At 45.3% G+C, this 21,489-nt stretch overlaps 1 protein-coding gene across 1 annotated transcript in view; it reads right to left on the bottom strand.

The window, feature by feature from the left end:
* The window catches only part of agrn (agrin), a 235,932-nt gene that overhangs the window by 43,726 nt on the left and 170,717 nt on the right, over positions 1-21,489 (bottom strand). The window contains exons 9-17 of the mRNA XM_041945446.1: positions 16,427-16,624; positions 15,742-15,942; positions 10,009-10,151; positions 8,226-8,331; positions 5,679-5,798; positions 4,934-5,098; positions 3,156-3,299; positions 1,349-1,473; positions 1,090-1,195 (exon numbers count right to left, since the gene is read on the bottom strand). Coding sequence (XP_041801380.1) covers positions 1,090-1,195; positions 1,349-1,473; positions 3,156-3,299; positions 4,934-5,098; positions 5,679-5,798; positions 8,226-8,331; positions 10,009-10,151; positions 15,742-15,942; positions 16,427-16,624 — 1,308 coding nt within the window. The remainder of the gene's footprint in view (positions 1-1,089; positions 1,196-1,348; positions 1,474-3,155; positions 3,300-4,933; positions 5,099-5,678; positions 5,799-8,225; positions 8,332-10,008; positions 10,152-15,741; positions 15,943-16,426; positions 16,625-21,489) is intronic.

The following is a 21,489-nucleotide window of genomic DNA, read 5'->3' as shown; positions in this document are numbered from 1 at the left end:
CAGACCATGTCAACATCCTTGCCTCCTATGGATATGACCTAGTTTGGAGTATTCAAGGAAAACGTAGGAAGAGGGCTCTGTTTTTTCTTTTGGTGACACAGTATTAGGTCACCTGATCTGTGCCCACTGAGCGATGAGGTGAAGGAACATTTTTCCACCTTAAAATGCGAGACACCTGGCAGTGGCTTATGGCCAGAACCACACAGCTGGCACTCCCCTTCCCTACTGAGCTCGCCGGCGGCGTCTGCAGAACCCCGTTGTGACGCAACCTGGCAGTCGGTGCGACAACTTCACTGTACATGAAAGCCACGGCCTTGGCACATGTCCCAGCACCTATTACACCGATCCAAACAATGTCCATCAGCATCTGGACCAAGGGCCAAGAGCCGTGCCTTTCACTCAGTACACATGTACTCTACATGCGCCATCACACTGGAGCAGCGCTGTGTTCCTGGCAGCGCAAAGCTGCAAAGGGATTGACGCATTTCCCAACAGGAGGGTTTGGAGATGAAGCCAAATCCCAAAAGAGGAGCGAGAAGGCAAAAGGAAGTGTCAGTGCTATCTTTTGGGATTGGAAAGCTCAGACTCCAGGCAAACTTCAGAGCCCTCGGTTTTAAAATGCTACAATATCTCTGTCTTAGTCTAACTTCTCTCCGGTGTCACACATGATTTTGCTCTCAGCTGGCGGATGCAGGACGGGGGCAGCACTTACTCTACTGCACTCAGGGAAAGTGCTATTATGCAATCATAATCATGTTGTTTGAGAAAGTGCAGTATTACTTTGATCTTATGCATGAATCACATGTCTGTATGTTGAAATAAAATATTTGGATTCGATTAAACACAAATGAGTGTGATTGCCATCATGTGCAGGCATTTTCCTGTAAATGCTAAGTTCAGACTAACTGTGCATACGCGTTGCTGTGACTTCATTTTCTGAGAGCAGGACAGAGAGATGGATAGGAGGAGAAACAGGAGGAGGGGGGTAATTTGAGGCCCAGGGCACTGCTCATTATCTTGTGATCGGGGCCTGGCGACAGTTGGCCATCCATGCGACGCGTGATGCATGGAGGCTTCGACAGGGCTCACCTGTGCACTGTCCAAAGTGTTGCACTGTGATGTCCTTGTCCTGCCTACAAGCTATGGTCCTCAGCTGGCACTGGTCGGCATAGGTCACCCCATCTGAGCCGCACACCTGCTCCACGGCGACAGAGATGGAGAGAGGGGAGAGGGGAACACATGTTAACTCCCTGTAGGCCACTGAAACAATGTCTTTCTGTTTATAGCGTGTTGCAAACTTGCACATCAAACTACTAATTTCTAAGCGCAGACAGCTTGAAAGACCCACCTTGGTCTTGTTCTTCTCATCGCAGTCAGGTGAAGGGCACTCGCAGTGGGCTTGGCCGTTCACCTCAATGCACGACGCTCCAAAACTGCAAACTAACTCTTCGCATGAGGTCGGGGCCTCGGGACCTGTGGAAGACAGGGGTTTTACGTTGTTACACATCCTGTGCAGCCCCATAATTATACAGTTTGTAGCAATAGCTGCTTTGTGAATTCTGACTGTGTCAAAAATGTGCAGTTAAATGAAAAGTTGGATTTGCACGCATATTTAATGTTACACTTTCGCAATTATAAAACTTTTGCTTCCATTTATTAAGCGAGCAAAAGTTGTGCCTGTTAAACGGCCGTTAAATTGGTTTCTCAAATTTTGGAAAGCATGATGAACGATAAAGAGCTATCAAACGAAAGTTGTCTTTTGAGTCCTCAACACATTGGTATACGCTGTATGTCAGTAGTAACAGTACAGTCACTGTGTACAGACCCCTGACGAGCAGAAGTCGGGGTCCTCTCTCTGTGTCACGATTTGTGTCAAGTTACTGACACAAATCCAATCTGCGGTGTCAGCGTGGATAACAGCAGCTACATGTCAAAACCCCGACAGGTTGTCCAACTCCCGCTTTAATATCCAAAAATGGCATGCTAACACTACATTTCATCTTGTTGACACTACGCGCTGGCTTGCAATTGGATAGTGTTAGCACTATGGTTAGAAACAAGGGTGCTGCATAGCTAACCTTGCACACAGCCACCACCCCTCACGCCTCTAACCCCACTCTGTAGGGGGTGGACACAAGCTGAAGGACGATGCTTCATTGCTCTGTAAATTTTTCTCCTCCTCCATGTTTTAGTCTCTTTACAACCACAGTGCCGCGGCGGCAATGCAATCATAAAATTGCCTAGTTACCTGTATGTAACCCGGTGTGAATTATTCATAGCTTCAGACCACAGCAATATCCCTAAACTGCCTGACTGCGGCAAAAAGGAGTTGTGTGAAGGTGTACACTCAGGATGTTTTGGCTCTGCTTTTTTTTTTCCACAGATCTCTCCCGAAGCTCTCCAAAGGAGCGTTTGAAGCCTTGAAGTTGCCGCAGCAGGAGCTGCAGTTGGGGAGCCCACCATCCACCTGCCGGGCTGTAAGGGTGGGGTCTTTGCATTGTTGCAACATCACAGAGGCTTAGAGTACCCCCCACCCCTTGGCTCCTGCTTTCATGTGCTACCACTTCTCAGTACCTTGTCTTTTCATCTGGCAGGTTGTGTGGCGGAGTGCCCCACCACTGTGCCGGGACTGCTGGCTTCATTAAGCATTTGACTTCCAGTCGATATCTGATGGTGCATCTTAATCAAGGAGCTGCAGGCCCCCACAGCAGGAACTAACCTTTCCTTTAACTGGCTTTTTAGCTTGCGCAGTGACTTGGGCTGTTGTCTTTATTAATCGAAGTAATCAATAGTCCTCATGCAGACGTATAAACATACAAATGCAAGTGTTGTGAGTCATCTAAAATTGAGTGTGATGTAGAGAAAATGAATTATCAATGGTTGTCATGCTCATGTCATTTGTACACTCCAGTATTTTCCTAATCACTATCGATTAACTGTCCTGCAGCCACGTCCTTCCTGTGCCAATAAAGCAGATGGATATGAAAAGCAGACAGAGAAAGAAGTGGCTGCTACGAGGCTGATCCACAGATCAGACGAGTGACAGAAAAACACTTCAGAATGAGCTCGAGCTCGGCTGGAAGAGGAAAATGTGTGTGTGTGTTTATATGGTTTATTAGCGCTCCGCCGGTTGCCTTGGTACTCTCTCTTATTACCTTTGTCGCAGCCGTTCATGCCCATCTTGCTTCCATCTGGACACACGTTGCACTTCATGCCCTTCACTCCCGTCTTGCAGGAACACAGACCCGACATCTGCTCGCAGTCGTCCCGCACCGAGCCCGTGGCATCGCAGTTACACGCTGCGATGGAGAGGAAAAACAGGAGACCGATGAGGGAAAAAAAGCATCAATTAGGGACAGTGACAGGAAAAGGGATAGCTTGGTTTATGCTGTGTGCAATGTGTGTTTGAGGCAACCTTAGCCTCTGAACTTCAGATACATCTATGTCTTACAGTCAGTGGTTGGGAATAGTCCACACTGCCTTAGGGAGGGGCACAGAGGGTGGAGAAGGAGGAGGATGAGTATGTAACAGAAAATAAAGAAAAACAACCCTAGGGAAGGACATGAACCCCATCATGTTCCTGGAATCAATGATGGTTTTTTTTCGCTGCTCTCCTGCTGAACCTGGTATTGGTGTGCAGTGTGCTGTCTGCATGCTGTGGGTAAACCTTGTTAAGGTCAGGCCATGGGTGAGGCCCCTGCAGGCTTCCTGCTGTTGACTGAAAGTGCTCTGTGGCGTTGGGAGCGTATGTCCTATGATACCTCAGCAGCAGGACACGAGCCGGTCACCATACTGAATTACATCGAGACAAACAAGGGGTCCCGACCCGGTTGTTCACTCGAATACAAATGAAAAACGCTCGTTCAATACAGCTTGACAGGACTGAAATGACACAGTCAGTTTTCATTCTGCAGAAGCTGAAATCAAACAGCTGAGTTGTTTATTAAATGTAGGGACAGTAGCGAGTAGGTAACTTCCTGTACGGTCTACATCGACTACACGGATATTAATTATATACAAGTTAGTACTTTTTTTTATTTGGATAGTTCAGCCGAGGAGAGACAGGAAAGGTGGGAGAGAGGGGGGATGACATGCAGCGAAGGGCTCCGCGTTGGAATCGAACCCATTAATACTTTTAAAAAGTTGGCTCAGAGGTCCTGTAATCAATTCAGTGAGAAATTCATTTTCCCACTATGGTTGTTTTCTCGTGAAATATATTTTCTCCCTTACCCTCCGTAAGGGAATCTTGCCATGTATAATTGGTTGAATTTGTTCAGGATTTGAGATATATGTCTCGGAAGGTTTTTGGCTCCATTCCAATACAGCGCGGAATGTTGTTTCGATGAAAAAAAAAGAAAAAGGTTTAATAATTTAACGCTATCCTGTTTTAAAAGGGACTAATTTATTTCTTCAGAAAGTAGTTGCCATAAAATCGGTCCACAGAGAGGTCTATGGGTTATTTAGAGTGACACTTTTATTAATTTAAAGTGTAAAATGCTATACTGTTTTGAAGTTATGACCAACCAACTCCATCCATTCACCTCCACTGGAACCACATCATTTTAAAGTGAAACTCTTTACCTTTTTACATTTATACTATAAAAGTATTCCATGTCTTTGTACTTTATTGACTATTCAGGTTCTCCATATTGTAATTCTACTACAGCTTCATGAATAAAATTGACCTGACTATTGAGGTCACAGCAGAAATCTCCGAGACAGATATCTCCAAACCGAACACCCTCTGCACGCCTAGACACCACCTGAGGGAAGCGAGAAAATGCGTTTGTGTAATTTGGGTGAACTGAGCCCAAGGAGAAAGAGCACGTGTAAGGATGAAGTGTGAAGTGTGAAATGACTGCTCCGACTGCTGAAGTCAGGTCTAACGGTACGTTTGCTCAGTTAGCGCAGACACAAAGACGCGATTCCTTACGCGTGCAGCCGCTCATGTTCTCCGTCACAATGCCGCGGAAGTTCCAGAAGCCCGGCTCGCAGCGGTCGCACTTCTGCCCCCCAACGCCCGGCTTGCAGGAGCACTGGCCGGTGGCCGGGTCACACGTCCCCTTGTAGGAGCCGTAGACGTTGCACTGACAGGTACCTGAGGAGAACAGGGCAACACGGATGTGACTTTTAACTCACGTGAAATGTTTTCCTAACTTTGAAAAACCCCGTCATCACATAACTTACAAGAACAGCAGTTGAAGACTGCTTACTACGAAGGATGGTCTGTCTTAAGGATTTATGCTAGGCTCAAATGTTGGGTAAGCCCTATTCCCACAAATAAAAAGGTGGATAAAGTGTGCTTAGGTGAGTTTCCCCTTTGCTAAATCTCTGCATATCCCAGTTCTAAGTCTGCATTTTCTCCATCCATACAGTATCCCTTAGCTTACAGCTTGATGCAGCATTTTCTCCCCCGTTTCTGTGCTATCGTCCGTCAAAATCATCAGATGAAGAGATTTTTCTGTTGATACGGTGCAACATTATCATAATTATTCCTTGGATTGAGATGAAACGTTTTCAGCTCTGCAACTTTGGTATTGTAACTGCAGTCAAGGACAATAAGCCCCACATGCTGAAACAGCCCGATCTACAACTTTTTTTTTTTTTTTTTTTGCTCACAACAAACTCAGGACACATCAAAGGTGAAGGGTGACGGCGGGAAGCAAAGGGGAACTCACTGGGACATCCAGCCAGTCCGACTCCTAAGGCGGCCGTCACGTTGTCGTGGCAGCAGCCGTACACAGACAGACTGCAGTGCTGGGGGGCTGTCAGCTCCGGCAGGGATGTGGCTGAAATCGCTGATGAGGTAGGAAAAAAAGGGGAGGGGAGATGAGAGATGGCACAAGGAGAGAGAGAAGAACACCAACATTTGAGTGATTACGTTGGCGGGGATGGGGAATTAGACAACACAATCTCCAAGCCACATGGAACTTTTTGCCAACAATAAGAACGGCTTGAGGGGCAGAGGTGGAGAGGCTGGCAGCCGGCTTCAAGATAACAATTCTATTTGCTACTTTCTCCACAATGGCTCAAAATCAGGGGGAAAATGATGCTATTACCTCCAGTGAAAACAAACAATGGCGTCGCTGGTGAATGTGCAGCAGCTGACATTTACCACCTACTAGGAGGCATGTTCTCTTCATTTGTTCTTGTCTAATATTACGGAATTGCGCTGCTGCCCTACAACCTTCCCAAATAATAATAAGAAAAAAAGTAAAAAGAGAGCCTGCTGCGTAATGTGAAGGAATGTGCCAAGCAGTTTCTGCCTGCGCACAGTGTGTGGAGAGCTCCTTTGTCTAAGGAGGCGCCAGCCTTCAAACTAGTGTGACAGCGCTGAATAAAGAACTATATTCAACAAAATGAAAAAAAACAAACATGTTCCCAAATCCGCTTCTCCAGAAATTGGAAGAGAACAATAAAACATACAGCGGGAGGGGAAGGGGGGTTTGTCTAATGGCTGAGGCAAAAATATCATTGCTGAAATTCTCCCCAGGCTTTAGAGTGAAAAGTTGTAGAGACACAAAGCAGAAGTCTTTGCCTTCGTTCGCTTTCTCCGTCGCTCTCTATTCGCCTCCCGATCTCTTTTTCTTGTGTTGCTCGTTTGGAGTTTGGAGGCTGGAGATACGGGGGCCATAAATCACACTGTTACTGGTGTGGATATGAGCCTCAGCCTAATGGTGATGACTCGGCTCGCTCTTTTTCCAGTGCTTTCCCACTCCAGAGATGGGCTTTGGACACAGTTCATTTAGCTTGCCACTTTCCGGCGCTCCATTCAGCTATCTGCACTGAGCCTATTAGGACAAGGAGAACTTTTAATTTCATATGTTCTTCCACCCTTCAAGGGTTTTTCCTCTTCAGTGGCCATTGTCCAGCACAACGCAGCTCACTGTGACGTGCACTATTACCTTACATTTTCAAGGTCCGCTGCTGTGCTTTCTCCGCTGCGTTTACTGTCGCTCGTCTTTTATATTCCTGCAAGGGCACATCTGCACATGTTTGCTTGTCTAGTTAACCAATATGTTTTTCTTTGGATTTCACTGAAATCCCTGACCCAGATTTGAGTTTGCAGGAAGCTATAAAGGATGGTTTGAAATGCTATGAGAGGGAAACTTTACAAATGTGCATGCACCAGATGACACTGTTGAAGGTATGCAAAAGAGGTAAAGTTTTTTTTTTTTTTTTCACAATCAGAACCTGTAAAACACAAGGTTGCTTTCATGCTTCGTCAGTGTGAGGTTGCGTGCTTTGATAAGTTTCTGGAGTTGAGGTCAAATGAAGTTTCTCCTCACATAGCTAATGTGGAGGGCAGTGAAATTCCCCAAGATCTGCGTTTTTCCACTTGCCAATAGGAGAGGAGAGCCCAGAGCTCTCGCACCCATAGAGGGCTCTTCAAAAAAGGATTGATTATCCACGGATGGTAGAGAAGCGTGACAGTCAGTGCCCAAGGAGGCCAGCTTAGGAAGGAGAAGAATCTGCAGGGATGTGTGTGAAAACACTGGCAGCTCCCTCTTTCTCGCTCCCTCTTCAGCTCTCCATCCTCCTCTATTTTAGACCCATGGGGAATCAAACAGGCTGAAATGATCACACGAAATCCCTTAAGTGCCTTTTGCTCTGCTCCCCGGCCTGTGCTAGCATCAGAGCAAAAGCTCTTCATTTAACATAGCCATGGAGAGGAAGGCGGCTAACCTTTGCTACTTAGCCACTGATCTGATAAATGCCATTCATTTACATGCAAAGAGAGGGGGTTTTGTATGAAGGTGAGCGGGGCAGAGTGGCATCCTGAGGGATAAGAGGCAAACTGTGAGCCCAAGTGTAATGGTTTAAATTGTCAGGGCAGTGAAAGTGAACCATCATTGCTATCAGCTCTGTCCATACATGCGGCCGTGAGAAAGATCTGTAACTCTGCACACTAGCCAGACCCTGAGGACCGGTCGGGCTCCACACATGAAGGAGAGCTTTGCTGAAAAGCCGCAAGTGCGTTCAGTCAACCTTCCCCGAACAAATGACACGAACACACGCATCACATTTAACCTTGACCCTCTTCACTTCTTTTGCTCATGGCTACAGCGGGCACACAGCCGAGAGACAACAGCAGTCAGAGTCATATTCCAGCTACAGACTATTACTACGCCATCAATGGATGGAATGAGTGGAGAAATGGGATGTCAGCGACAATGAGTCTTGGTGAGGGTGCTCATTAGCTCTGAGTGGTGTAATGTACCGACCTGCACAGGGCCCCTGATTCTGAAGCAACAAGTGCTCTTGTTTCTCACATCTGGCCTTCTTCAGCTCGCACTCATTGCTGTAGTTTTTTCCGTCCGAGCCACAAACCTACAACAGAATCACAGAATGTTGAGTATTACACAGTAGCTGGTTTGACCAAAGGCTCTTTTCGCTCCCTTGTATTAACAGGCTTATGGCGTAGTCAGTGCATGTTTTAGTGAGGCTGTACGACATGTGAGAGCTCATGGAAACAGTCATTAAGTAGTCCTCTTACTGGCTCATTCAAGAGTTTTCAGTCACATCTCGCGTCTCATAGTTTGGTTTCAGCTCATTGTTTGCTCAGTTGTGACTGATATGGCTCAGCTGTCAGCAGAACTAAGAACGGATCTTCAGCCTTATAAGCAAAGTTATCACGACCACTACCTGTTCCCAGGTCAAAAAGCAGCATGCTATAGTTAATTGGAAATATAACTTAAGTATAGGTTATAGTTATTACAAGTACACTTTTACTTTTTGTGCTTAATTTAAAATAGGTTTGACACATACTTTCAACAGTGTACTTCTGAATAGATGTCATTAATTTCTGCTTAAATGTATTAAAATAAATATACTAAGTATATACTATACTACTACTGTAATACTAAGTATATCAAAAATTGTACTTAAGTGTACTTTTCAAAAGTGTACTAAATGACAAATAAATTTTAGTAATAAGTTGTAATTACAAAAACTCTTGTATTATCCTGTTAGTATGCTTAATTTCAGTGTACTTTCAATTTCTCTGGTGTACTTCAGCACACTCAAAGTTTGTAAAAAGTTGTGTCAATTCAGCAACTATTTACACTTCAAGTATAATCAATGCTGACTAGAGTATAAATGGAGGTCACAAAAACAGCACAAAGTCTACTGAGTACATTCTTTAAAAAATAAAAAAAAAGTATAATGTAAATAGAGTATTTTTTCACCTGGGTTGCCATGGGACTGAAGTTTGATTTTTGGGTCGTGTGCTGATAAGCCACATCCATGACAACTAAATAAACTGATGAAGACTGAAAGACGCGTTTGAGAGCCTTGGGAAAAACAAGTTGGTGGACCATTGTTTTGTTTTAGTTTTTTTTTCTGTTGTTAGCCTTCACATGCCCTTCAATGTTATTCAGAATATGTTACACTACTCAGAAGTGCCATCAAATGGCAGTTGTACAATATACATCCTAGGAAAGTTTTCATGAAAACAAACAAAGAAAAAAAGCGATTTGAAACTGTTTGGATTTTTTGCCTGTATGCGCACACATTTTAAACACATTATGAGTCTTAGTACTGATAAAAAATAATGATAATGTTTTGCATTTTCTTACTTCAGTCTGCGATGAGATTTTGCCACCAGGGTCCTCATAATGCTTTGGGTGATGTAAACACGAAGTATAATCTTGTCCAAACCCTGTTTTTGTATTTCCTTTTTTTTAATATCAGATATTTTAACCTTTTGGCAAATTTTCAAGAAAAGCAGCACCTGTTTATAACCATAAATATACAGACAACTATTGCGTGGATTGCCTTTGATACTTGAAAAGCTATAAGCAGTGCTTTTGAATTATTTCTAAACTCATCTGCCTTCATCCCTGATGAACTGTGGAAATAAAGCCATCACAGGGAAGAGTGAGTCAACAGCAGTGCGTGTCTGATGTTTGTCTGCTCCAATTTGTCTGAGTTATGAACCAGAGTAAAAGGTTTTTGACGCAAATTGCATCAATTGTTTTTGCAGAGTGGTTTTGAAGGCAGTCGTACCGGGTTGTGAGGCACACTTTGGCAGGTGAAGTCACAGATACAACGGTCATCCTCTGCATCCTCGTCCCACGAGCCTCCGAACATGCGACAGCGGTCCTGTTCGCAGCTCTCCACGCCTGAGCCAGAACCTCCTGAACCACAGTCTGCAGAAAACACACACAAGAAATACACTATAGCATCCATAAAACATATAAAACACACAAGGGAAATGCTACTTTATCAGTGCATCATGTGGAAACAGTGTCCTACTTTCATTTCTCTTGAAGTTAAGGCAACATTTCTATATTCTGAACGTCACAAACTTTGGATAATGTACATTTCCCTCATGCTGGTGTTGGGAATAAGAAACCAAAGGCGCAGCTGGTCGTACAAGATAATGCCCAACTGTAGTTAGGGCAAGAGATTGACTAAATAAATTAGACACAACATCTCGGCACCACCAGCAAGGCATCCTTTTCATTTCAATTAAATCAGAGACAAAAAGGGGAGGGAATTATTAACTCTGGCCTCCAAGAGTGCACAGAGAATTGGTGGCAAGGCCTGCTTTATGGGTGCCTGCTTCCTGATATGAGAATACAGCTAATTGCAAAGTGTTCTGTAAAATCTAATTATCGTCTGAGACTTTAAAGAAAGTTGTCCCAGCAGCTCTTTAACTGTGACCCTGGAAGGCCTCTTATTTGTTTTAAAAGTGCACTTCTCTGGACTGGAGAGAGAGAGAGAGAGAGAGAGAGAGAGAGAGAGAGAGAGAGAGAGAGAGAGAGAGAGAGAGATGGTCAAGTTGACCTTATGTTCCTGCTGAAAGAGGAAGCAAGGCCAGACAAAGTCCAATAATCACTGTCCAGGAGTAGTGGGTTCACAAAAGTGCTGACACTGTTGAACTGTTGTGCAAACATTAGCACAAGGCATGGAATCCAAGGTTTTAAAGGCAGACATGAAAGGGGGGGAAAACACATCCAGCAGGACAGTTTGGAGATGCATTTATGAAAAACAAATCGGGGGCTGTTGCAGTTCAGGCAGAGAGAGGGGGAGGATCCTGCTTTTGAAGTTGCAAATTTCACCTACAGTGGAAGTCCTGAGGGAGATTAGGTGAATGTGTGTGAAGGCAGCGAATGAAAGCAGTCAGCACGAAAGATGGAGAGAATGTCAGACAGAGAGAGAGGCACCCTGTGGGCTGGCAGAAAGTTCATTTGAAACAAATTTGTTATTCAGAAAAGGAATCCAGTCCAACTAAAAGCTCCGAGCGCAGCTGAAAGGCTCAAAAAAACATCAGGTAATAAAGGCGGTTCTTCCTCTTGCTGTCTACTTTCAGGGCTCATTCAACTCTCTGTATTGATGTGCCACCTCTAATGGTGAAATCAATGTTGTAGTGATGGAAGTGCCACTTAGCATAACCCATCTTCTTAAGTAGATTATGGAGCAGGTCACGGCGCAGGGGAGGGGCAGGGGCAGACAAAGCCTTGGATGTTCTTTGATATGGGTCATCGGCAATGGGCTGTGACAGCTTTGAGTGGTCAGTTGAGTGGAGGGGCCTCCACTTCATTAGCAGTGCATGCAGCAGTGGGGCAGGAGCTTTGTGTGGAGTTTCAGAGGCCGCATCCTCCACAAACATCAGGACTAGTTAAGGACTCGCTTTGTCTCCATTTCAAACCAGCAGAACCTTAGACCCTAATCCTTTTTGCTTGAATTTGCAGCTGTAGCTCCTTATCGATTCTGAGCCACAGCGCCAGTTAAACATAACATTTTGTGACGGGGCTAATGCACTGGCTAATGGCTTTCAACTGTCAGTGGCATTATCGCAGGTCTTGGGCTTCAGATGTCTGCTGAAAACGAGAAGTCAGCTGATACCAGGACGGATCAGAAAGAGAAATGATAAGAGCTGCGGCGCTGGCGGTTGGCCACCTGTGTCTGTGTACTGTACGCCAGCTCAGCAAGACACAGTTAAAGGGAAATATGGGGGTAGCCAATTCATATTCTGCTCAAGACCCCTTATAGAGACAAGATAAATAAATAAAAGAGGTAAGACATTAGAATGGAATAAATAAAAGTGAAGGGCGAAGGGGGGTCCTAATTAGCTGTTGCTCTTTGATGTGCCCGCCATGCGCGCTGCCTATGAACCTTTCAATTAATACATCCCCAGCTAAGACGGCTGCATCAGCTATTCTCTCTGCATTGCCCATCCGTTCCTTTTTACTCAATCATGTTAGAAGCCAGAGTCTATTTAGCCAAGGGAGCTCCATTAAGAAAGCAGAATTCAGCAGCGGAGAGAAGAAAGGAAATGAACAGCGTAAGAATAATGTCCAAGAAAGACAGAGAGGGGGAAAAAAAAGAAAAGGATTTGACAGGACAGGGTTTTGACAATAGAAGAAGTGATGGAGAGGATGCTGTTGTCAAAGCTGTCTAGAAGGGTGTGTGAAAGCAAACAGGGACAGAGGAAGGAAAGAGGAGAGTAAGGGTAAAGAGTAGAGGACAGAGGGGAGAAAAATGTGTGTGATGGATTGAGATGCAGCCCGAAGACATTTGGCCAATCAGATTATTCGTGTCAACATCTGTGGCTCCAGGACCAGGCCGATATTATTATGAAACCACCCCCGATATCAAGACTTGTGTGAATGTCAGCTTGGACATCTATCACGCGAAAACAAATCCTCCCTCTCCCTCTGCCGTGACACACGCCACAGATCGAAAATGACAATGGCCTCTGCCGAAGGATGCGCCGTGGTGCGATTTGCATTTGCCTTCGCTCCATCCATCAGTCCCCGGTGCGGCCCGCTCTTGACGGACGTGACAGCGTGTTAGTCCAACTGAAGTTCCACGAGATAGAGAGGGATGGAGCGTCACGCCCAGTGGGGAGAAGGGACGGGGTGTTTGGAGATGGCAGAAGAAGAAAAGAAGTTTTGTTGCCTCGACAGAAGGTTGCAAGCCCCGTGATGGATGCACCACGGGGGAAAAATCCGCTGACCTCACTCCCATGAGCTCTTCTCCGAACCAGCCGCCCACTCTGCTTCTTTTTTTTTTCATGCCCTTTCATGTCTTTTGCAGCTTTCTCGATCTGATCCGTGCAACAAGAGGCGCAGGGTGTGTCAACGCGTGATCCTGCGCTCATAATCTTGTTTATTAAGTGTCTATTCAATTAGAAAGGGCCTGGGCCCCCGTAGGTGATGCACTGCTCTCAGTCGCCACTTTGTCAGTGTCGAGAAAAGGAGCTGAGGCCAGGCCTACCCGAGTGTGAAATTAAACAGGTGATAAATTTCCCTGTATGGCCAACAGTGGGAGCACTGTCATTTTTCATTACTGTTAAACAAAAGGCGGAAGAAAACAACTTCCATTTTTATGCTCTGCGCCCCCTCCCCCCAACAAGACTAATGAGGATGATTTTTAAGTCGGGTCTACGTAAGCGAATAAATCACATGTTCGCTTCTTCTCCGGGCTTATCTTAGATATGAAGTATGGAGTGGGGGGTTGTGCACACCGGTGATGTAGAGCTTTGCTGCTGTCTACAATAGAGCCAGAAAATACAGTCTTTGGTCTTATATTTTGTGACAGGGAGCTGTATTACACAATATATACTCCTAATTTTGCCAAAACCTAACACCCATACATCTAGATGGGAGTGTATATATCAACATTAATCCTTTCTACAGTATGTAGCCAAAGATCCCACAGCCACACAGATATTTCAATAGGAGAAACAGCAACTTGGTTTAGTTTACAGTGACATGAGACTTTCTGTGGAGGGTGTGGGTCAGACTTGAGGGGGGACAGAGGCTGCAGAAAAAGACAGGAAAGACTCGTGGTCGCCCCTGGGGTGAAATTTATCGATTGCAGACGATCCCATCTCCACGCCTATCTCTGAAAGCATCGGTGGCCCTTTTGTCGAGAGGCACAATTTTGACGGTGAAGAGTGCAAAATGGAGAGAGACGTGAGTGGGTGGGATGGCAGAGAACGACGGGGAGCGAGACAAAAAAAAGAGACCCTATTGTGTAAAGCTGATGGCTCTCTCTGAATCAAAATGAGCAACTGATGAAAAAAGGAGGATGTTCAGAGAAAGTATGAGAGAGACAATCAAATAGAAAACAAAGCAACTAGGCAAAGCAATGCCCTTTGGGAGGTAGAGGAGAGCAGTTTTGCCTGGTACCAGACAACCAACAGACAGGGGACAGAGCGCCTGGATGTGTGTGTGTGTGCGGTGACAGTGAGTGTGCATCGCGGGCACAGAGTTTCACATTTCTTCATGCTCCACATACAAAAAAGGTCACTCGTCTCAGTCAATGAAACGATGTTAAATCGACCACAAGACGCTTCGGCGGCACGATTCGCCTCACAGGCCCAGGGCCAATACGGTAGACAATGATAGGAAGAAAAAAAGAGGGGGGAAAAAAAAGAAAAGGAAGAATCACCCCTGGCTAGCAATCAAAATGGAAGAAGAATGCTCTCATCTCTATTTGCTCTGTCCTCCATCTACCCCCTCTTTTCTCCTCTCCAGCCATCCCTCCTGCTGGCAGGTGTAATCTGCTCCCCTTCACACCTTGTCAGAGGATGACTATGTTCCCTGTGACGACCCAACAGCCCAGGGGGAACGGCATCGTCTGCATGACAACCAGAGGTTGGCGTGCTGCTCCCTCCAGAGTTGTCCCCAAGACAGGCCGAGCGAGGGACTGTGATATCCTGCCTCGGTCTGTCAGCGCTGATCAAGATATGATTTGCACGGTGAATTAGAGCTCATTTATTCCGAATGTGGAGGAACCACAGAGCTACAGGCGTAGAAATCAGGGATACTCACAGTAAGTGCCTTCGGTCACACACTTAAAAGCATAATTGGATAGAAGGGCTTGATAAGACGCATACCATGAATTCTCCAATAAAAACAAATAATACCCCGTCCCTAATAAAAGCCTAGTGAATACGGTGAATTCATGAATGTGTTCACATGATCCCCACTGGTCTGCTGGGTTTCCCTTTTTAACAGAAATATTGTTCTCATTCACTAATATCATTACACTTTGCTATTCTTGCGCCCGGTGATAAGCTAATATCAATGAAACGCAGCACCTCCTCCACACATTTTACATTAAAAGCCTGCTTGGAGGACAAGGACGTTGTACACCTTATAAGCTGCTGGACGGCTTTGCTTTGAGTTTCATTTGCAGTGGCTTAACACCGACTGAAAGAACTGCAAAGTAGCAAAAATAATGAATTTATTATTATTATTATTATTATTTATTGAGACAAGACAACAAGCAAAAATGGGACAAGATCCATAAACAAGAAGCAGCGCCTGCAGCAAATAAGAAACGAAGCAGATCAGAAAACAGGGAGGCTATGAGAAGATATGATAGAAGAGATTTCCACACGCTTGTCTTCGTAAAGATTTAGCCAGGTGGAGCGGTGGTCTATAAAATGAGTGCGGGTCGATCTGCAGTTCAGGTAAATAAAGAGATGAGCACAGAAAACAACCAGAGCATGAAGATATTGTTTCTGAAATGTACAGCTGACCTGAGCTCAGTCACCCAGAAGTCATTTGTGTTCCTGTGACAGGTTTGTTGACGGACACGCAGTATGACTTTCACTTCATCTTTTGCTTTGTTGGCCTGTTGGCATGCTGCTGGTGCATCCATTATGAAAACCCACAGATGACTGAATACTGTACCACAGGTCAGCTGATAAAGGTAATTACACCATTTCACTGGCCGATTGGTTAGCATAATTACACCATTTCAGAGTCCATTTCCTACCTTCATCACAGCTGCCGGGCTTGGCCACATCAATTCTCCTCTTCTGCATGCAGGAGGACATGCGGAGTTCACACTCGTTGTTGTAGGTGGTGCCATCGCTTCCACACACCGCGGAGAGGGCCTCGCCCGAGCACTGCGGGCATTCGCACTTATTCTGGACGCACCGCGCACCCCAGGCACAAACAGTGCTGCCACATGTTTCTGAATTACACACACAGCAGAGGGAGCGGTCAGAGCAGGACGGGTCAGTGCAAAGAAAGGAAATATTCATGGAGCTGTTTTCGACAGATTTCGTTCACACCACTCCTTGAAATGCATCCCAGCAACAGATATTTAAATGAGATTTCTCTGGTGCTTTCCTGATGCCATGCAAACCACTTCCTCTTGTAATAAATCCCTCTCTTAAAACTGACATATACATGTTCCCTGATTCCCGATCTGAGTATCCTTAATTCCACTCCAAGCCTGTTAGAATATGAAATGCCTGCTTGCAGCTATATGAGGTTCCTCTTGGGCTATACTTTTTATATCCACATTTAATTTAGAGCAGGAGAAAAAGAACTTTTCTTCTTTCTCTGATCACCCAGGATTCATGCACATCATTAATAATCTCCATTTGACGTGGGGATTCAGAAAAAGGTACGACCCACTGCACACACGCTGCAGAAATGCATGCATTACTTACTGCACTCTCCCTGGCTGACCACTCGGAGGTCCATCTGTTCTGTGCAGGCCCGCACGTGCAGCTCACACTCGCTGTCGTAGGTGGTGCCGTCGCTGCCGCACACAGGCTGGTGGGACTCCACACACTCCAACGCACACACACATAGCCCGCTCTGGGCGTCGCAGATTGCCCCGAAAGAGCAGTTGGCACAAGCTTCATCTAGATGGAGATAACGAAGAAGGCTTAGTGTGTGTGTGTGTGTGTGTGTGTGTGTGTGTGTGTGTTTCAGGTGTTTTTAAATGGCTTGGGTGGCAAGTCAGCTCTAATAAATACACTAAACCTGGATACTATGAAGTCTATTTTACACTTTTCATATTTTGGTGTGTGGTAGACTGAAAATGGATCAAATTTAATGTATGTCATTAATCTGTAATCTGTGCAGCGCCTTTCCAACTGATCGCACTTACTGCTTGATGATCCTTGAAACCGCTCAAATGGACATAAAGTGGCAAAGGAGTCAGTGCCTGCCTGACTACACATCCTTAGCTGTGCATAGTTCATCTTTTTGCTGTACATGTTCAGAAAAAAGCACATCACTATATGCAAAACATTAATTTTTATGCGCTTTGGTGGTCAAAACTAAAGCAAGATAATGTTATCATGGCATGAAGACAATGCTAACATGCTAGTTTCAAATATATATATCCACAGTGTTTTAGCATTCATAATGTGAAAAACATTAATAGAAAAATTAAGTTATCTTTTCTTTATCTCACTCTTGACAAGCTGTGTTGCTGACAGCTGCCGCAGTGCTTAATGATGCAGTGCAGCAGATAGAGGGAGTGCACGGATGCAAAGTTTCCATACCAAGTGTAGAATGGGTGTAAAACTTTATTGAAGTCCACCTCAGGCAGATTCAATTGATTTGAAATACTTTCAAGAGGCTCACACTCGTCTATTAGAAGGTGTCACGGTTCACATGCATGTGAGAGCTAAAAACCAAGCCATGAAATTCAAAAAACTCTCCGCAGATAGAATTCTACTGAGGCGCAGATCTGAGGGGGAAAAAAGGAGCTAAAAGCGCTGAAAGTTCCCAGGAGCACCGTGGGCTCCATCACTGAAGAAATTTGGAACCACCCTAAACCACTCTTTCTAAACTCGAAACTAAATAACTGAACACAAAGAGCTTCAGAAATTCTCTGCAAAAATAGAGGAGGCTGCCAGAAGGACAACCATCTCTGCAGCCCTCCATCACCAGGACTTTCATATGAGAGAGCGGTCAGAACTGAAGCGACTCTTGAGGAAAGGCCACGCGACAGCCTGGCTGCAGTTTGCCAGACAACATTTAAATAACTCTGAAAGCATGAAGGGAAGATTCTCTGGTCTGATGAGACAATCATTGAACTCCTTGGCCTGAATTCCATTTGCTATATCTCGCGAAAGCCAGATACTGGCCATCGCCATCCTTACGGGGAAGCATGGTGCCAGCACTTCTTTTCACATCTTTTGGGGATGCTTCTGAGCAGCCGGTGCTGGAAAACTGAAAGAAATGAGTGAGAAAAGTCTCACTTTTCTGTATTTATCACTTTGTTCATATCTGCTTATTAATATGCTACTTTCCACCGCACGTCAAGACTGAATCAGGCACATGATGTCTGTATTTTCTCCCTGAAAGACGGCGCTGAGATATCCAAAAGGCTCAGACAGCCTTTGGGTCTCCTTATTAGTCGGAGCATTGGCTTGGATCATCTCTTGAAGGATCACCTGCTTCTGGAGGCAAAGTTTTTCCTTGAAGAAACAGCAAGGCAGGATGAGACATGTTCACAGTACTGACTGATGTCACATCAGGGCGCGAAACGAATGAGGAGGCAATCTCGAGGCCTCGTAGACAGGCAGGGCTAGCAGTAGATGGAGCTCTCCCTCTGACACCAATTACACCTGGAGGATTGCATTAGCACAGCTCCCTATCACATTCAATTAGGGGCAGGCTAATAACCGCTGCTGATTTAGCACTAATTGAGAGAGGCGAGGCTGGCTGCTGGAACCTTCCACATTATTAATCTGTTTATTACTCTTTTAGAGTCTTTCATTTCCTTCATCCTTCTATCTTGTGCTGGAATCCACTCCCTTCTTGGATGAACAGCCTTGACTGTGCACTGGATGTGGCAATGCATTGCACTTAACATACAATAAATTGCCAGTAGGAGCAAAATATTGATTAATAGTAGAATGACACATATATTTGAAGCTGTAAAAAATGACATGTGCAGGGCATGAAGGGGCAATGCTTGCCCTGTGGTTCAGGCTGGGCCCCTCAGTTGCAGTTAAGGGAGCTCTTAATGCTGCAGCATCTGATGATTTTTCAGACTATAATGTGCTTCCAACTTTGTGGCAACAGTTTCTCTTTCAACATGACAATGTCAGCGTGTGGGTTTGGTGTGGAGGAACTGCGTTGGCCCACACAGAGCCATCAGCATCAGTGGTAGATCTCTCTAATGCTCTTGTTTGCTGGATGGGAGCAAATCCCTGGAGCCAGGTGCCAAAATCTTGTGGAAAGACTCCCAGAAGGCTGTTACAACTGCATATTAATACCCCCAGTTTTGAAATGAGGTGTTGCAGACTCACATATACTGTAAGTGCAATGATGGAGTACCCATATACTTGTAGCCATGTACTTTAAATCTAATAATTTATGTGTCAGATTAAATAATAATCTATTGTCTCATTTTTTGAAGTTTTGGCTGAAAAAGAGATCTGAAGAAGAGGCTTTATAATAGCTTGGGTTTTCTGTGACAAGCATAAAATATACAGTAAGTGTCTGTGAAATGGGGGTTGCTGTGGTTGGGGCTGCTCTCTGCTTGCAGCAGCTATAAATCAGGAAGTGGCGGTGGTGAGTGTTGTCCTTTATCAGGCCCTGTGTTCTGATAGCAGCCGCGCTTCTTTATCAGCTCCTGCCCCTCGCACCTGGCTCTCCACACTGCCTGATCCTCCAGACAACGTGCATCGCAAGCACAGAGAAAAGGAGGGGAGCTTCAAAGGCTGGGCAAGAGGGAGCATTGTCGCCATTACTGGTAATGTCCCTCGTGTCCATGTCTGTCACTGCTAATTTTGAGTTTCAGTGAAAACCGTCTGTTTCTCTCTCTGAAGGCAGACAACTTCATAACCATAAAAAGTTGAGACTGTCAGGTAAGAAGTCTGGCTGCCGAGGCATTACGACACATACTTGTGACGTTAAAAAGGCAGAGCTAGTGTGCTAATATTAGAACCTGAGAACTGTCATGCCAATCTAAGACCTTTCATGTCCACCAATGCAAGAACCTCTCCGGCCGAGGAAAATATACAGTATAACACAGCGCGTCCGAGATCAAAGTGAGATATTTGAAGGCCGGGTCTAATAAAATCTAACACCAACTGTGTCCTAAAAAATAGCCTGAAGACTAAACTAAAAAACGTACATTACAGCAAGACAACCCAAGTGTGACCTGTCGCTCGTCCGCAAATGGCTGCAAGGTTTGGATATGCTTTAGGCGTGTGGAGATGGATCGACATAGCGAAACCTTGACAAGTTCTGAGCCAGCATTGGCATCCAGACCAGTAGAGCTGGGATGATATTTCATTACAATCCTGGCAACAAGGTGCGTGTTAAAGTTAGGCGGTTGTCTGGCCAAACATTTTGGTGCATGGCACCAAGTGTCTGAGGCTGTACTTGAATGAAAAACAAGATTGAGATTATTTAAGGCATATTGGGGTTTTGAATATACATGAATCTAGTTTGAAAATGTTTGAGGCGTGACTGTGGCACATAGCAGCTTTCATTAGCCATAAACCACAAAGCTGAAAACCTATATGAGAGGATAACACAAAGATGCTGTACATTAATGTACAGTCTCCCCATATGAGATCAACCTTCCCTGTTTTTCTGTAATTCCTGCCATGCCACTCATCTGACAATCAAACCAAACCTTTTTTTTCCTTTGCCGGGGACCTGCTCATATTTAGTCAAGGTCCCCTTGAAATCCCCCGGGCCTAAAGTTGGGAACTACTGAACTACAGCCTTTCTTTTTGTGTGTGGTGGCAGTGTTTGTGGTTTTGGAAGCGAGAGTGAGAAATAGGGGCAGGTTGGTATGAAAAGTGGCCTTGAAAGCATGAAGGATTGAGTCATTGAGGAGAAAAAAAACCCCAAAGACCCTCCAGCTTTACGCCGCTTTGTTGATATCCTCGCCGGGAAAAAAAAAAAAAACGGAGCAGCGGCCGGTGGGGGAGGGGGGGTCTGGGCGGAGTATTACCTCAGGATTAAGCAGAAGGAAGTAGGCTGGTTTGTGTTTTGAAGGCTTGTGAACATGGCTGGGTGATAACAACTCCCCTGTCGATGCCTGCCTGGCCAGTACACTATTAACTCTGCCCCCCCCCCCCCCCCCCCACCCCGCCGCTTTCTCTGCTCCTCCTCATCTTCTTTTCACCTCCATCTCCCTCTCTTCCTGCATTTATTACTTTCCCCTCCCTCTTTCTCTGCCCTCTTTTCTCTGTCTCTCTCGGACCACTCTCACGCTGCCGGTGTGACCTATATTTCTTACTCAACTGTGTATATCATTTCAAACACCTGTGGGAGAAAAAAGGGGAATTTGCTATTTCCTTTTCTCAAATGATTCTGGCGCCTCTGCTCTCATCTGTTTGGATTAAGCCGTATGAATGACCCTTTTTCCAAGGCTACTGATATCCAGCTGCGGGGTCTATTAACCGAGCACACTTCTGCCAGCCCACCTGACAAGGTCGCCCGCCACTCAAACGCAGGAGGAGGAAAAATCTCAGAATAATAACAAATGTCACTCATATTGCTATCGGGTTGCACCTGAGCCATATAGATAACCACCATTTTTCCAGCCCGGAGGGAAGGAAATGAAATCATGGCAGGGCCTATGAGAGGCTGTAGCAAGCCACACACAGTAACACACACACAGTTAAGCACACTTGAACAGTTGTTTTTCCTGCAACTATCACCTCTTCAACTATTGCTGCCCTCACCTGCCTCTCTTAAGCTCCTACTTTTGAGGCTGGAAGCCATAATTCTGACAGGTACACATTAT

This window comes from Chelmon rostratus, chromosome 10 (genome assembly GCF_017976325.1).
Source record: "Chelmon rostratus isolate fCheRos1 chromosome 10, fCheRos1.pri, whole genome shotgun sequence".
NCBI classification, from domain to species: domain Eukaryota; kingdom Metazoa; phylum Chordata; class Actinopteri; order Chaetodontiformes; family Chaetodontidae; genus Chelmon; species Chelmon rostratus.
The sequence above is the reverse complement of the archived record's forward strand: the minus strand, read 5'-3'. Positions and strand labels throughout refer to the sequence as shown.